The sequence below is a fragment of the Pelodiscus sinensis genome, chromosome 21 (genome assembly GCF_049634645.1).
Source record: "Pelodiscus sinensis isolate JC-2024 chromosome 21, ASM4963464v1, whole genome shotgun sequence".
In the NCBI taxonomy this organism is placed as follows: Eukaryota; Metazoa; Chordata; order Testudines; family Trionychidae; genus Pelodiscus; species Pelodiscus sinensis.
Window position 1 is genome coordinate 1380754 of NC_134731.1, and position 17688 is coordinate 1398441.

The following is a 17688-nucleotide window of genomic DNA, read 5'->3' on the forward strand; positions in this document are numbered from 1 at the left end:
AAAACAGAAGTAATCATCCAATTTACGTAACATTTGTATATGGGAGTCCAACTTCTATTGGACAGTATTAAGAGTCCTGAAGCTTCATCCAACAGTTAAAATAAAAAAGAGGGGAGAAGAGGCAGAAAGTTTCTAACTACAGCAAAGAAGTTCTCAATATGTTATATCATTTTTGTTTTTAAAAGTGACCTCAGGGCTGGTCTTCTCTTGGCACAGGTATGTATTTAAGAGTGGTACATAAATGTTAACTAGGTTCAGGGAGGCTCATCACACAGCGAATAGTAAATAGGCAGCTAGAGGACTGAATTCTTGGTTATAGAGGATGCAGGCAGGAAGTAAATTCTAACACTACAATGTTCAAATCTATACTGTGCTCATGAGAGAATCAGCAGAATTCACAGGTACAGGGGGAGGAGATGGTAATAGATAGCTAGCACCCATATCATACAAGCAACAGTCTTTATAACCTGATTACATAAAAGGCTGCATAAAAGATGACAACTTACCTGTAATTGTTTCTCTGGAGATATTTTGCAAGATCACCTAGACTAGGTGTTAAGCTTCCTTTTGCAAGACTGGTACAACTCCCCTAGCTCTTCACTTTTTTTTTTTAAACCACACATTATGGCAGGTAGCTGCAATGAGGGACCGTATAAGCCAGCTACCCTACTGGTCATAACATGGCACCCTTTCAGGTTAATACCACCCTCAAAGCATTCAATAATTTCTACTGATTCTTGGAGCTTTGCTTTATAAAGAAAAGCCAACTGAAAGTCAAGATAAAAGATACCAGAGGGCAGAACCAAATGCAAGAGAAACAAAGCCAAAAAAGGTAACCTGAGAAGTATGAGAGAAGCTTAAGAGATATTCCAAAAGAAAACAGGAGTGCAGCAGCAACAGGAAGCACTCAAAGTGAAGAACAGCAGCAAAGGCACAGGGTGACAAAGTTTACTTAATTACAAGACAGTCTGCTGCAACATCTATAATTCTTCTGTTGTAGCAAATCTCTGTAAGGTATTTCCTTTGTAGCAATTCGATATAATCACAAACATGACAAAGCAAAGATTATGTTATGCTGTATTTATTGGGCCCATCTTGCAGGGCTGGGTGGTCTTCCATTATGATTTGAAGGCTGACAAAGCTAGGCTGTGTAAGTAAAAGGAGGGAAGAAAAATTCTAAAAGCCAGGGAACCTTCTCTCACTGCAGCCTACTTTGAGCCCTTTTCGTTATTTTTGCAGAATCAGCTCAGAGATGAGCAAGGGAAGGGAAGTATTGGCTGCAAACCTGAAGATAGAAGGCAATCTGGGTAAAAGTGATCATGAAATGACAATTCTGTAGGGAAAGCGTGGAGGTGAGAGCGCCTGTTCGTTCGACAGCAGCAGCTCGAAGCCTCTAGTCAAATAATCTTTACGCCCCAAAAGGTCCAGAATCTTGGCCTCATTCTCCGGGGCAAGGCCTGGCCGTCCCAGGTGCTCTCTGGCTCAGTGTCAGCCACATCAGCAGTGGATGGGTGGGTGAAGAGGTGTTCTTAACCTCTTTGGAGCACAAAGGAGCACCACTCAACCCCTTTGGCTGTGGGAGCAATAAGCACTGGGGTTTGCCATAACTCCTTAGTAAGAGTTTGAACAAGTTTAATGAGGCCCTTCAGGCAAGGGAACGTCCACTATTCCTCCACCACCTCTTTGGCCTGGAGGTTGAGGCTCTGAGCCACTCACTGAATCAGCTCTTGGCGGTGGGCCCCTACAGCCTATGGACAGAGGACAAAAAGGTGTCTGCAAAGACACTGTCTGGGGACGAGGACAATGCCACAAGGAGAGCAGAATCTTCCTGTCCCATAGGGTCTCAAGACATCCACATGCGGTGGCTGGTCAGGGAAGGGTGTTAGAAGTGGGGGTGCCAAACGCACTTGCTAACTGTGGCCTACATCATACCTCCAGTGCAGAAGGAGGGGCTGAAGCTACTGAGGCGGCAGATGGAAGCACTCGGGTGGAGAGTACAACAGAGGTAGCTCTGGAGGATGACCTTGCTCTTGGCGCTGATTGGACACTGATGGGAGTCCAGAAGGGCCACTGCATAGGAACCGGCCACTGTGGAAGCCATCACTGCGCCAGGACTGCGGCTGCATCAGAACGGTGGTGCCAGGAGCAGGAGCAATGCCGGGAGCTCCTGGACACAAAGGACTTAGCTTCAGAGTCGGACACACATTTTAACTCTGACCCCTCGAGGGGTGAGCAGAGCCAGATAGTGCCAGTGAGCAATACTGCCATGCCAGCTCACAGCCGAGTGCTTTCCATGGTGCCAACTGTGCTCAAGATGTTCCCAGTGCCGGAACCAGGAGGCGGCAGCATATGGTGTGCTGCAAACAGTGCCACAGGTCTCACTGCTGATGGTGCTGCAGGGGCTGGAGTGGAAGATCCAAGAGGTGGTGAGGAAGCTGGCCTTGTCAGTCACACGGATAGTGGGGGCAGCTGTGACTCAGAGCCGGTGTTGTAAATGTGACGAGGTCCCAAGCAGCCTCGAAAGTAACTAGTGTGGCAGGAAGATCCAAATCCTCTTCTACCATCAATGGCTCTGGACAGTCCACCAACACCGACTCAACAGCCCCACCCAAAGTACTGGAATCAAAAGTGCCAGGGCGAAGGGACCCAGCCTGGCCAGGCTCAGCATGGTGAGGGCAGACTCTGGCTTTCCTACATCTCTTGGAAGGAGGCCAACGCCAGTTGGTTCTCTTCTTCCATGGTATCGGGGAGCGAGACCAGGACTGGGGTGGACAAGTCCATCCTATGAGAAGTAGGTCAGCCCAATTCCTCCCCTCATCTGGGTGTGGCACCAAAACCAGTGCATCCATAGAGCTTAAGCAGAGCCCTGGGGCTGTGGCCCAAGTGCCAACTCTGTAAGAAGTTAGCCACTGATCTCTCTCCCTCTTAGTTCTCAGCTTAAACTTCCTGCAAATATTGTACTGATCTTGCAAAGGACCTTCTGCCAGGCACTTCAGGCAAGTAGCATGTGACTCACCTTTGGGAATATGCTTTCAACACTTGGCACGCTGTTTGAAGCCCTGGGGCTGCTGCATGCCCCAAGAGCACAAGCCAGCAAGAGGGAGAAACCACTGCAAACTCACTAAATTAGAACACAAAAAGGCTAATCTACCCTACTAATGTACTAGAATTACTAGAACTATCAACACTAGAGACTAGTGACTTGTAAAGCAGGTGGTCAGAAGCTCCAACAGTCTTCCAGCGACCATCATTGGCGGAAAGAAGGATCTGAGCGGGCATCAAGGCAGCAGGGGTACATGTACAGTCATGGGTGCACCACTTCAGGGGCTCCACAGCCAACCCTATGGGTACCGCTAGGAAACATCTTCCAATGACCACAGCAAGCACACCCGTTGGAATGCACATAAGCAATCACTGGAAGACAAACTAGCCACATCCAAGGGACAGTAATAATTTGTTTGTAGCAGGGCACGAAATGCATCTTAGAGGGAGGATCTTTGTCTAGCCTAGGGAGAAACAAACTCCTGCCACTGACCTACCTGGTCCAATGTTATGGGCTGTAGTTGGGCAGAGTGGCAGCCCATTGTCCCAGAGGGGGAGAAGCCTGTCAGAGCCCTACTGGGCTACACAGCATGTGTGACAGGGGTCTGGTAAGAGACGTAGGATACTGCTACTGTGCTTCATTGACAAGAGTCTGCCCAGGTGCCTTCACCCTTTAAATCAGGGGTGGGGAACCTTTTTGGGGGTTGAGGCCACTGACAATCAGTTGGGGACCACACACACCACCTCACTGATGTGGCAGAAAGACACTCCCCAACATTCCCTTTGCACACCCGAGTATAGGGGGAGGGACCAGGCTAGTGGATTTTGTGTAGGTCTGATCTAGGCAAGCCAGAGGCCGGATCCAGCCCTCGGGCCTTAGGTTCCCCCACCCCTGCTTTAGATGGATGTTGAATTCTATTTAGTGGCTCGCCCGTGGTCTGCCATGCCAGCTGTCTGCACAGGGCTGGCACAGCACACAGAGGGAACACACTTGCAGCTACACCTCTACAAACATCTAACCACACTAAAAACTGCTGAGTGGAGAGCCAACACGGTAGGTAGCTGCTTATACTGAGGCTGCTGGAAGCTGTCTCCCATAAAATAAAAGTGGCTGTCTAATGGTTGTGGCAAATGGTTTTTGAATCCTGAATCCCAGTACTAAACAGCTGTGTGTTCCAAGATACTCAATATTGTTGGAATGTTTTGCCTATATAGTACAGGTTAGACCTCCCTGGTCTGAGACCTGAGCGGTCCCAAACCAAGGAGTTTGCTGGACCAGAGGAAGTCAATTCTTTCCCCTGCTGGCCACCAGCCCACTCCTGGGCCCTCTTCTCCAGCTGTGAGGCTCCCCAGCCACTGCTGGCCCACCCATACTGCCAGAGCAGAGAGTCCTGGTTTTGGGAGGTTCAACCTGTACTTGTAACGCACCCATAATATGCCATGCTGCTGTGAGGAATATGTTGGGAAAAGGATTGTTGCAAATGGGAAAGATAGTTCAATATGTAAACAACATCTTAGTCAATAAAACAAAAGAAGCACGAAGAGTTAGGGCAGCAGTTTTAGGTTGCTGTCAAGTATGATTTGAAACTTAACCCTTCTAAATCCTAAATCAAAAGGAGAGAAGTATAGCATCTTGGAATCACGCAATTCAGGAAGAAATAGATCAGTAGATAAGGAGAGAATAAAGTCTATAGTTCACCTTTGGATGACAATAGATAAAAAGACCACACTAGACCTTGACAGAAAAAGCAACCAGAGCATGGGGAGAGGCGGGTGGGGAGACAAAGCTTTAAAAAGAAATTAATGGAAACGCTTACTTTGACCACCCCTAAAAGAGAGTTCACCTCTTGAAAAAAAAAAATAGTTAAAAAATTGTGTTGTTTGTATGACTACTCAGGACACTGGTGCTGGGCAAAAACCTGTGTGTATTATAACAGGGTGTTAACAGCTCCAAAAAAAATTTGGAATCCACGAGCCAACTGAACACTACACAAAACCCAATAGAGCAAGTACAGTAACTGTTAAAAGCCATCATGCTCTGGGAAGGCTACTAAATCAGGAAATTTTATCCAAAGGGCATGTAAAGTGAACAAGGCTATACAATGGGTTTCTGCTCAATTGGTCATCCTGAAAAGCTAACACATCTGTATGGGCCCCTGATCTTAAACCGTCAGGGACACATTTGAGCCGCAGGAGACCACTTCGATTAATAGCTAATTGGGGAAACGGTTTGGATCGTGAGTGGCAGTTCATATTATGAATAGGGATGTGAAAGCTTAAGCAGTTAACCAGTGGGCCCGGGTGCTCCACAGGCAGGGGCTGCCCCAAATGGGATGCTGGAGTAGGCAAGTGAAGGGAGGTGCTGCTCTGGCCCAGCAGCTAGGGGAAGGGGACACTGTTCAGCCATGTTGCTGCAATCCCCACACCAGCCCCCCCTTTAATCGGTTCACTGGTTTAACAACACATTTAACCAGTTGAATGGGATTTTACACCCCTAATTATTAAGGACAGTTACAGGATTCACAGGGGTATGCCTAACAGGAAAAAGGCAAATACTTAAAACCTTTCAATACAAGCTAAAAAGGGAGGAACAGTCCGCAAGTGTCAACACTTGCAGAAATGTTTTAAACAACTGAAATTAAAACTGATTATTAATACTATGTTTATAAAGGTGCAACTATTTATCTTCCAGGCTGGAAAACTAACTTATACAAGAACTAATGTATCTGAAATTAAACACAAAATTCTTTAGCAAATAAAAACCGACAGCACATTTTAATATCATCACAATGGTAAAGAAAAAAAATCACAAAAAAGGTCCATTACAATGAAGAAAATGTACAGGCAAATAAGCTTACAAATAAAGCAGCAATCACCAGTAAAATACAGAAGGTTATACTACTAGTAGTAACCACTCATGCACAAGCAAATCTAGACTTTAAAAACACACAGCTAAGGAGGACTGCTATTACTGCAGGACACTCAGGCAAAAACACAAAGTTAATAAAGCAGTGGGGGCAAAATGACCCTAGAAGTGGCTGAGGGTTCACTGCAAAAGAAGAAACCTTAATTCTATCAAAGCCACACACTACGAATAGGTGTTAGCTACACCTCAGCCAATGTGATATCTCCTTTTAAGGGGGGAAAACATGGTTCGGGGGTGTGACGGCGCGTTGGGGGTTCCCCGTCTCCTGCACCCCAAAATGGCACAAACAGACTGCACCAGCCAGTGGAATTGAGGGTGGTTTATTGCTCCTCCAGCACAGCGCAGCACAGATGTAATCTGGTTACAGGAACTGGGGCTAAGAGGCCTCAGTGCCCCCCTTGAGATAGGGGAGTCCCAGCCCCCTCCCCAGCTCCTTATTCCCTGCCTTCCAGCCAGGAACTAACTAACCCTCTTCCAGCCCTGCCCCCCAGCCCAGGGCAGCATTCCACCTTCCTTTGTTCCTCTCCATGGGGGGTGTCTGGCCACTGGTTCAACAAGTTTGGCCTTACCTCTGCCTAGTGAGGCTTTCCCTGCTGGGTCTTGCTCCAGACAACAGGGGTCACCACAGCCCAGCAAGTACCCCCACTACGTCACGGGGGGAGGAGGACACACGTGCTAAATTAGAAAAGGCATTAAAAAAATGGGCTGGTGGCGGGGGGGGGGGGAGGAAAGAAGGGCCATATTCGTATATTTGGCTGTTTAAAATGTGCCAAACTAGATCTTGCTAGAAGGCAAAGGCAAGACCTGGAGGCTGGATGCAACCTCCAGCATACCTGGATCCAGCCCAAGACTGAGGATTCCCCCCAGCATTGGGGAGCCTACGCTGGCGTTCTGGACCCCCTGCTACCTGCCTGCGGGGCTGGAGCACACAAAATCTACTAGCCCAGGCCTCACTAGGCTCCGACGTGCAAAGGAAATGTTGGGAGTTTCTCCTCAGTCAGGAGCCAAGTCAGTGCCGACGGGGGGGGGGGGGGGGGGGGGGCGGTTCTCACTTGAGAGGCACTGCCCCCCCCCCCAACTGATTTCTGAGAGTCAGAAGCCCCTGACCCAAAAATGGTCCCCACCCCTGCACTAGGGAAGTATCTTCTGGCAATCATGCACTCAGCACACACACACACCCCTATTGGAATGGACATGAGCAATCACTCAAATAACTAGTGTTTTGCCTTAAAAGAGACTTTTAAAATCAAGTACATAATTCTCTCACTAACTGGATCTTACCATTTGCCGATATTCCCGAATCATTTTTAGTTTATCTTCTCCACCTTTGTTTTCTTCTTTCTGTTCAATGCTGCTGATTATTCTCCATGAAGCTCTTCTAGCTCCAATCACGTTTTTATACGCAACAGACAGAAGATTTCTTTCCTCCACTGTCAACTCCACATCCATTCCGGCCACTTTCTTCATTGATTCAACCATTTCTAAGAGGAAAAGGTTATGGATTAGACATATTAAATAATTTTCCCTAACACTTCTGAATTGCTTGTTTATTTTATTCCTTCTCACAACTAAGACTTACGGTCTACGCAATAAAAGATGACCACTTTAAAATACTATTAAAATCTTCTGGGCAGGATTGGGTCCACCTCTTTGTACAGTGCCATAATTCTCATTATGCCTGAGCACTAGCACAATATTAAAGTTAAAATGTTCTCTTATTATGTTAAAGACATCCATGTCAAACTTACCATACGCCAAAACTTATTCTTCCTCCTTATATGCATAAGCAGGGCTTGACAAACAATGTAATCTACTTGCCCATGGCGTGTAGAGTACACCCCAAAAGAGCCGGCGCAGAGCACAAAACCACGCGGCTGGCGAGCAGGGCTCGCTGCCGCTCGGCAAGCCCTGTGCATCAGGATACTTTTTTACTTTTTTTTTTTTTAATAAACAGGATCACAGAATTTTTTTCCACAAAATGCCTACCTCATTCAATGCAGGGGATGGACAATGTTCATGGAACAGCTAGCTATTAAATACTCCTTTGCAGCCCTGCCATTCATTGTATGGTTCTATGCTTTACATGCTGAACACATTTAAACCGTACACAGAAAGATACAGAAATACAGACTTTCCTAAGAATTATTTTGGAATGTGAATGCTTCAAAAATATGAACTTATCTATTCAATGCCCCTTAGACAAGAGATTATTTTCCCAATTTATTTAAAGGTGAGTATCCAAGAGAAGCTGAAGTGGTCAAGCATCCACTAATTTTAGTTGTTGCCCACGTTGAAACATCTAGTGCCTAGTTACTGAACAACTGCCAACTGCTGCAATAAATGAGGAAGGATCTGTTTTAGTACATTGATGGAATATGGCCAAAGATGTTAACATAACCCAGTCAATGTCCAAAATTAAAACAAGGTTTGGCAATTTGGGGCACAGAGGTGGTTCTCCTTATATGACTGGGATCATCCGCCTATAGTAATTTATACCCTAAAACCAGTAGTACATATACCACCCCCCAGGTTTGAAGGCAGTGCTGCAGAAGCACAGAAGGATATTCATCAATATCACTTTACACAGCAGACAGTGCTGTAGTGCCACTCTTCTTCACTACTATGACACCTTGAGCCCTGCCACCTTTAGATGAGGGATGGAGAGGAGGGGCCAAGCCCAGCAGCTCATGGGCTGGGAGTCAGCAGGTTGGCACAGGGCAAAAAGCGGCAATGGAGGGGAAGGAGGGTGCTGGCAGCCTTCAGCCACCACTTCTGCACAGCCCTCCTCCTTCCTCCTCACTGCCCCCCCCCCCCCACCCCATGAGGCTGCGGAGGCAGCTCCAGGCCAGCCATGGAGGGCAGGCCACTCCAGTCCAGTAAGTTTATTCTTACCTGCCCAAAAAAAATCAGCTACTCTATTAAACTTAATGGCATTTTTCATCCCTATTTTAACACAGTTAATGCTGTTCTTATAAATTATTTCTAACTAAAGTATTTAAAATAAAATGCCTATTAGCATGAGGGCAGGGTAGGTGCTACTGTAGAGGTGGCTCAGTTCCAACAATAGGTGATCTGCATATGTAGACTGAAAACACTTTGGAAATTAAAGTGATTAATGGCATATTAATGTAAGATAGAGACCAATATCTGCAACCAGCAAGCTATTGTCAATGTAGGAAATCTTGTCTGATCCTTACTTCTTGGTTCTGAATAAAGGCCTGAAAGATTTACTTGACCTTGTATTACTTAAAAATTAACAGGCCTGTTTTACTCTTGCTTTGCAGGAGAACCTACCAGATGTCTTGTATTAGAGCTGACATTTTAAACAGAGTTCAGAAATATGAGGGAGTGTAAGAATAAGACCTTTCTGTAGTCATATTTTAAGGCCTGTAGCCATACTGTAAAGCCTAAAGCCTTCACCTGCAGCCAGATTAAAAGAGCAGCAGCCATTAGCTGAAAAGCAAGAAATCAAAAAAAAAATCACTCTCCATCTTAATTACATTAAAATAGTGTGATATCAGGAAGTTATGAGACCCTGTCACCAAATATAAAAACAGATCAAGATAAATACCACCCTATGCTATAAACCTATTCCTACCTACATGCTTCTAGCTCCCAACCAGACACTATATGATAGATCCAGTCTACTACAGCCAAGGGCTAAGAGACAACCCTATCTGCTCCAATCCCACAGACAGAAACCAACACCTACAACAGGGGTAAGAAAAGTTTTGAGTCGGGGGCCACTGACCCACAGAAAGATCAGTCACTGACATGACCCCCAACTGAGGAGAAAGTCACACCCCACATTCCCCTCGTACACCAGAGCCTGGGACCTCCAGGCAAGTAGATTTTTGTGCACTCCAGCCCCATGGGGGGCTTGGAGCTAGGGATGTAAAATTTTGATTATTTGGCTAGTCGAACAGTTGATAAGAGCGCTTCTATCTTTTAAGTGTACTTCAAAGGCGAAAGCGCTGTGGGGAGCATGGGGCCAGCAAAGGGACACAAGCAGTCCCCCACTGACCCCATGCTCCCTGCAGCATTTCAAAGTGGCAGCATCGCATGGAGCCCAGGGGTCAGCTAGGGACTGAATCCCCAGCTGACCCCAGGTTCCATGAGGTGCTGCTACTTTGAAATGCCGAGGGTAGCCCTGTAGCAGGCTCCACACAGCCTGATACAGGCTCCAGAGAGTGAGTGCCTCATGGAGCCCGGGGTCAGTGGGGGATTCTTAATGAAGCAGCAGTGCCACGTGAGCCCAGGGGTCTGGCCACAGGCTCCAAACAGTGCTGCCATTTTGAAGCGCCTCCTTCTCTTCCCCCTCCCTTGCTGCCTCTGAAAGGCAGCAGGGAGAGGAGAGCAACTAGTCGCTTATATCCCTAGTTGGAGCACTACCATGGACCCCCCCACTACTGGGGGAGCATGAGCGCCAGGGCCAGGCAAGCTGGGAGCCACCCAGGCCTTAAGTTCCCCACCTCTGACCTACAAGATCTTTAAAAGGCACTCTTAAAACTTAAGTACTCACCTGGAGAAGTGAGGAAACAGATTGACAGAGCCAGAGGAATACCCAGAAGTCACCTACTTCAAGACAGGCCCAACAAGGAAACAGAACACTACTGGTCTTCATAGTCCCCATCTTAAGCTCTCCAGCGCATCACTGAATCTACAGTCTATCCTGGAAAACAATCCCTCACATTCTCAGACAGGTCAATCCTCCCCTACTGACAGCCCCTAATCTGAAGCAAATACTCCCCAGCAATTACACACCATAGAAACTTACTTAAGAACCTCTCTCTGAAACAAACCCCATTGCCAACTTATTTATACAAGCAACACCATCACAGGACGTAGCCACACAAGCCACACCATCAGGGGCTCATCCACGCGCACATCCATTAATGTGATACATGCCATCAAGTACCAGCAGTGCCCGTCTGCCATGTACACCAGCCAAACCAGTCTGACCAAAGGACAGATGGACACAAATCAAACATCAGGAATGGCAATACATAAGCCTGTAGGGCAGGGCTACTCAACATGCAGCCCACGGCCCATTTGTTTGTGGCCCATGGTGCAGTTTGGGTTTACGCAGGGCTCAACATGTGGCCCACAGGTGGGAGCCAAAACAAAAAAGTAGTCAATATAATGGTCTTCTGCTGATATGCATTTTAGTAGTTAACTTCCTTGACTGTCATTGCTCATTCAAAGTGCTGTCATAGGGGTGGAAATCGGGTAACGGTTGCATTTTATTAATATCCGCAGAACTGACTTAAACAGGCCTGCATGTTGTGTAGTCTTGCCTTAATCTTTGTATTCATGCCAGTCACTGTGAAAAGCTATTTGCATATATTTGAATATATATTTGCATGTACATGCAACCACACTTAAGTTGCAGCCCTCGGCATGTGCTGTATCACTGTGGTCCCCGGGGCTTCCAAAGTTGAGTAGCCCTGCTGTAGGGAACATTTTAAGCTCCCTGGACATTCAGTAGTGAATTTAGAAGTCGCTATCTTCCTACAAAAGAACTTTATCACTGGATTACAGAGGGAGATAACAGAACTGGAGTTCATTTAGATTTAACACTATCAACTTAGGCTTAATAGATGATCTTTATTAACACATTACAAAGGCAAATTTCTCTTGATATTCACATGCTCACATCAAATGCTGCAAATAAAATATCCAGCTTGACTTAATTAGCCTCATTAATACTGGTTCTACAATTGACAAATAACTTCTTTTGCTTCAGAGGGATAGCCAAGTTAGTCTAACTGAAAAATTTAAAAAATAATTTAAGGGCAGAGATAGGGTCCAGAGTGACTTAGACCAATTGGAGGATTGGGCCACAAGAAAGCTGATGAGGTTCAACAAGGACAAGTGCAAAGTCCTGCACTTGGGACAGAAGAATCCCAAGCATTGTTACAGGCTGGGGACCAACCAGCTAAGTAGTAGTTCTGCAGAAAAGGACCTGGGTTACAGTGGATGAGAAGCTGGATACGAATCAACAGTGTGCCCTTGTAGCCAAGAAGGCTAATGACATATTAGGTTGCATTAAGAGGACCATTGCCAGCAGATCCAGAGATGTCATTATTCCCCTTTATTCGTCTCTGGTGAGGCCACATCTGGAGTATTGTGTCCAGTTCTGGGCCCCCCACTACAAAAAGGATGTGGACGCATTGGAGAGGGTCCAGCGGAGGGCAAGCAAAATGATAAGGGGGCTGTAGCACATGACCTATGAGGAGAGACTGAGGGAGTTGGGTCTGTTTAGTCTGCAGAAGAGAAGAGTGAGGGGGGTTTTGATAGCAGCCTTCAACTTCCTGAAGGGAGGTTCCAAAGAGGATGGAGAAAGGCTGTTCTCAGTAGTGACAGATGGCAGAACAAGGAGCAATGGTCTCAAGTTGCGGTAGGAGAGGTCCAGGTTGGATATTAGGAAAAACTATTTCACTAGGAGGGTGGTGAAGCACTGGAATGGGTTCCCTAGGGAAGTAGTGGAGTCTCCATCCCTAGAGGTGTTTAAGTCTCAGCTTGACAAAGCCCTGGCCGGGTTGATTTAGTTGAGATTGGTCCAGGGGGCTGGACTTGATGACCTTCTGAGGTCTCTTCCATTTCTATGATAATGCATAGTCTAGCAGCACCTTAAAAGCTAACAAAACATGTTGATGGTATCATGAGCTTTCCAGGGTATAATTCACTTCTTCAGATGAATGAACTTCTTTTGCGGTTATATACACCCTAGATTCTGCAATTTCCACTCCAACTCATCTGATGAAGTGGGTTTTACCCATGAAAGCTCATTATGTAATAAATCTGTTAGTCTCTAAACTGCAACAAGACTCATTAAGCTTTTTTTAACTGCTTTGAGATCAGCTGAATAGCATTCTGTCTGGCAAGAAATCAATCAATAATTGGGATTATGAAATGCTCATTCCTTTATTGTTCTGTAAGGCTAGTCCCTGTTTTCCTATAGTTTGTATGATTGCCTGGTTTTTAATTGTTTGCCTGTTGTCTAATTAATTGTGCTAGGTGTAAATCTATTAAGCTGGTGGGGCATGAATGGCTAGATAACTCTGTTATAGTATGTTAGGATTGGGTAGTGAAATTCTAGTAAAACAATAGGTTAAGACAGGTTAAATGAACTAGTCCAATGTTAAGGTTGACCTGGACCAATGAACAGGTTAAATGAACTGGTCCAAAAGGAAGTTGTTTGAGAACCAACTCCACAAGCTCCAAGGTAAGAGCTGCCAGGCCCCAACCCTGTGCCAATGACACTATACAAAACTGAAGCGCCCCCCTCCCCCCCGCAAATGGAACTGATCATCAAGGAAAGTTCATCTGTCTTGCTGGGAGTGCTGAGCACTGTATGTTTAGCATGTGCATTCTGTTTTGGGGCAATGAATATCCTGCTTAATCATAACACTGTGAAAGGCTTTCATTGGTAAGGCCACCCCACATACCCTGAGTGTGAGGTTATGTCAGAGCCCACAGAAGGTTGAGGGTGGATACCTATATTGAGAGGATTATGCCTGAGCTCTAGAACAGGTATGGGTGGGTGCCCCCTAGAGCAGTGTTTCTTAAAAGGTGTTCAGGGCACACCAGTGTGCTGCAGAGAACAACAGAGTTCAAAATGGCTGCCCTTAAACGGGCAGGCGACCTTTATTTTTGCTCATTAACTTTCCCTTCAACCTTTTTTGTGCTCAACAAAAAATCCTTGGTATTCCTCATAAAAATTGGTTGGTGTTTCTTAAACTTTAAGGCCAAGGAACACTGCCCTAGAGTGTGTGAACAGAGAATTGTGAAGATAACAGGAGGAGGAGCTCATCTTTTAACAAAGCACCTGTTTTCCAAAATGAGTCACTAAAGTGAAAGTTATTAGAACAACAAATAGTAAGTAGAAGTTCTGCATCTTAACTGATTAATTTTCACTATTCTCTTCTGATATCATTTCACTAGTTCTCCAATCATATAGACTACAAAATTTCACAGGAACTAAACTTCAAAAGGTAAACAAGTAGACATTACACACACACCAAAACAAAAGCTTTTTAAAATGTGAACTAACGGTATTCCCTGTATTTTGATTGACCATCACTATCCATTACCAATAATAATCTTACATCTTTAAAAAAGAAAGCCCTCTGGCTTGCAGGGGCATTTTGAAATTTGGCAGGGTACTCCGGGGGGGAGGGGGGGGAGAGATGGTTCCTTTTTTTCTGAACTCACGAAAATCTGTTCAATTTTAGCAGCTATGAAGTGTTTAAAATCATCAGTGCCCATCTGCATTTCACATAGCACAGTCTCCTTATGGATTCCTGACAAAAGCCCATTCACCATGTTACCATTATGCATGCACTATCCCAACTTCCAACTTAATCAGCCCACACACAAAAGAACCTCTGGATGGGACACCTCACGTGAACTATCACCATGATTTCCAAATTGGGGGCAGAAGAAATCACACAACCCATAAGCAGATCCAGTCTGTGTATAATGTATAATCATTTATTACAAAGCCCTCTCATCCTTATGACTGCAGATGTAACCTTCCAAATAGGAAGTGTTACCATTGCAACGATTTCTGCAGTGCTTGAAACAGTGATTCAGAGAGCAACTCACCAACTCTCCAACCCATCAAATTGGAATGTCAACTCTAGTCTTCAATGCAAATGCAATGTCAACATCAAGTACTGCACGGCTGATCATTTTAACAGATGGAAGTAAGGTGGGAGGAAAGCTCATTGAGTTGGAACTGGAAGTTGATGCAGAGACAACAGAAGACTCAAAGATAGGGAAGGGTGAGCAAAACAGGAGGGTGCGAAAGGAAGAGAAACAAAGGCCCCAAATTATAATGGACTTAAAGGCAGAATTATGTGAAGTCTGAGTTTTTCATTTCTACACAAAAGAACATTCTCCACACAATCTGTGCAACTTGACTAACAATTGTCTACTCCTGTTGCCAATCCTGAACTTAAACCGTAGCCTACAGGTAATAAACATTTCAACTCAGAGGAGAGGGCTAATACCCATGATCAAGCCTCAATACTGGTGCTAATTCTCTGCCATTAATCTTTAAGACAGACACTCGGAGTTACGGGCATCTGCACATAAGGAGGCTCACCTGCAGCCTCAGGGGAGCAGGTGGCAGCAAGCAGCACAAGCGGAGCCTGGAGGACTGCAGTCAGCCCCATCCCCCACCTGTGGGTTCAGCACTGGCTCCAGCAACTCCCAAAGCCTGTCCACCCCTGCAGTCTCATCCCCCACCTGCTCTCCCCGGCCCATGGGCTCTGCATCCAGCCCTTGCTCATCATAAAACTGACAAGTGTGAGCAGGGGCTGGAGACTCCAGAGGAGCACAGGACACAGACACAGCTGGAATGCAGCAGCACTGGAAACTGCTGCCTCTTCCCAGGCTGCCCCCTGCTCCTCTAGAGTCCTCCAGCCCATGCTCACACTGCACACCACCTCCTGTTGAGCAGGGGCTGGACACAGAGCCTAGGGATGTGGGGGGGCCAGGGAAGAGGTTGGAGGCTGCAAGAGTTGGCGCATAGTTCACATGGGGGAGAGGAGTGGAAGAGGCCCAGAATCCCCTTCAGAATCTCTACCTCTAATTAAACCTGCCTTGCCTCAAGTACCAGCATTCAAGGTTAAATAAAAAAGCCTAATCCTGCCTTGGCTGATTTACCATATGGTCCTGCACACGTAGCTTTACCTTTGTCTGAGTATCCCAATCCACAAGAGAGATAATATTTACCCACACGTATTTCAAGAGTTTTGTGATGATTATTAATATCTGTATGGTGCTCTGTATATATGAAGTCCCATGAAGATGCTAACAATTCAGAAAAATAAAGCCCTATATGTCCCAAATTGGAAAATAATTCACAAGGCACTCAATTAGTGGATACTTCAAGTTATGGGTGTAAATTAGGGATGTAAAATTCCATTTAATTATACCCACTGCCTCTTCTTGTCCCCACCTCCCCATTTTTTTTCCTTCTCCTCCCCCCTCCTATTTATTTTAGTTCTGGACATCCAACACGCTGGTCGTCTGAAGTGGGCTGTGCCCACCAAAGCTCATGATACCATCTACATGTTTTGTTAGTCTTAAAAAATAAAGTCTGATAGCATTTTAAAGTTTACCCCCAGAGCCTTCCTTAGCCATAGGCAGAATAGGCAGTTGCCTGGGGCACCACTCTGCTGGGACAGAGAGAAGCAGGGGGGCATGTGTATGCAGGGGCTAACCTACTGCTTGCTATCAGCCAGCTAAAAGGAGAGAGCTGCCCTGGGGGTGGGTGTGCTCACTCCAATTGTTTAGCTCTGCAAGATAATTAACTGTTAACTGTTGATATGTAAATACAGCTCATGCCAGGAGGGGGAAGGAATCCGGGGTGTGGTTATGTAAATCCAATTCGGCTAGGGTTGATGGAGGATCAGTGTTGGAATGGAATGTGGTGTATTGTAACTAATTTGGGGCTGTTGTGGGGGTCACAAATCATGCCACCCCTAAATGTGGGAACTGTAAAATATGACACCAGTGCTTGCAGGAGAGACACCATCACTGTAAGAGGTCTCAGAGGAACAAGCCTCACCCGCCAGAGTAGAGTGAACTGAGTTGGGGGGGTGGGCTTGAGGGCTGAGTCAACTTGCTTCATGCCTGCCAGGTGTGAGCTGTGAGACTGGCTCAACCTGCTCCTTTCCCCCTGGTTTTAAGGACAAACCTGAAAGCAGACTCCATGAGGAGTCTTTTTGCTAGTCCGGTGGAAGCTGGAATCTTTTGCCAGCCTAGGTGGTGGCTAAAGAGTTGAAATTACTAAGAGCTGAAATCACTGGGTCGGCCAGGAGCCAGACCCATTGCAGCCAGTGGAGCGGCTGTGGCTGGCGGGAGCAGCCAGCGGTCTACAGGAGCAGCACAAAGGTGGCCTAGCCTCAGACTCAAGGAGGGGAGTCGTCTGGATGATGTGTCAGGGTCTGCACTGACTGGACAGAGCTGTAAGTGGGGCATGGAGAAAGTTTGGGTAACTGAACTCTGTTGTGGTATTTTCCTAAGATAATGCCATGTGACTTCTCATTAAAAGTTTCTTTTCTTCACTCAGACTCTGTGCTTGCGAGTGGGGAAGCATTGCCTCTAAGAGGTGCCCAGGAGTGTGTGAATTTCCTAGGCTACTGGGTGGGGGCTTGAGCCGGTTCTGTGTAAGATGGACCCCTAGATATTGAACCCAGCCCTGGTTACTGCCAGGCCTACCTGGCGGAAGGGTTACACATGTAACAGCAGGGCTGGGTCCTAGAGAGGGCCAAATGCACTGCCTGCAGCACAGTCTGAGGGAGGGGATTGGCTGCTGGGGTCTCTTAAAAGGGGAGAGGATAGGGGTGGAAGAGCAAGTCAGGCATTGGGGCACCAGTTTCATAATCCCGCCTAGGGCGCCATAAATCCTAAGGATGGCCCTGTTTATCCTGTATAGACTAACTAGGATTCCCAGAAGCAATTAAATTGGGGCAAGCAAAGGGGTCCTCCAGCCAGGCAGGAGGGGCATGAGCAGCCCGTGGTGGGCAGGGGCTGCTCCAGCCTGTACCAGTTAACTGTAACAGGTAAACCTCACCCTTAATGGTGAGGCTTACCAGTTAACCATTAACATCCTTAATGCAGTGCCTCTCACACACCTCAGTCTGTTAAACATTCATTAATGTTTGTGAGGCTCAGACTGGGGAATTCCACAGAATAGACCATGT

The 17688-nt window shown here is 46.3% G+C and overlaps 1 protein-coding gene across 2 annotated transcripts in view; it reads right to left on the minus strand.

The window, feature by feature from the left end:
* Window positions 1–17688, minus strand: part of YWHAE (tyrosine 3-monooxygenase/tryptophan 5-monooxygenase activation protein epsilon) — a 43319-nt gene that overhangs the window by 15633 nt on the left and 9998 nt on the right. For both annotated transcript variants that reach the window (XM_075904501.1, XM_075904499.1), the window contains exon 2: window positions 7250–7449. In XM_075904501.1, the coding sequence (XP_075760616.1) occupies window positions 7250–7449 (200 nt within the window). The remainder of the gene's footprint in view (window positions 1–7249; window positions 7450–17688) is intronic.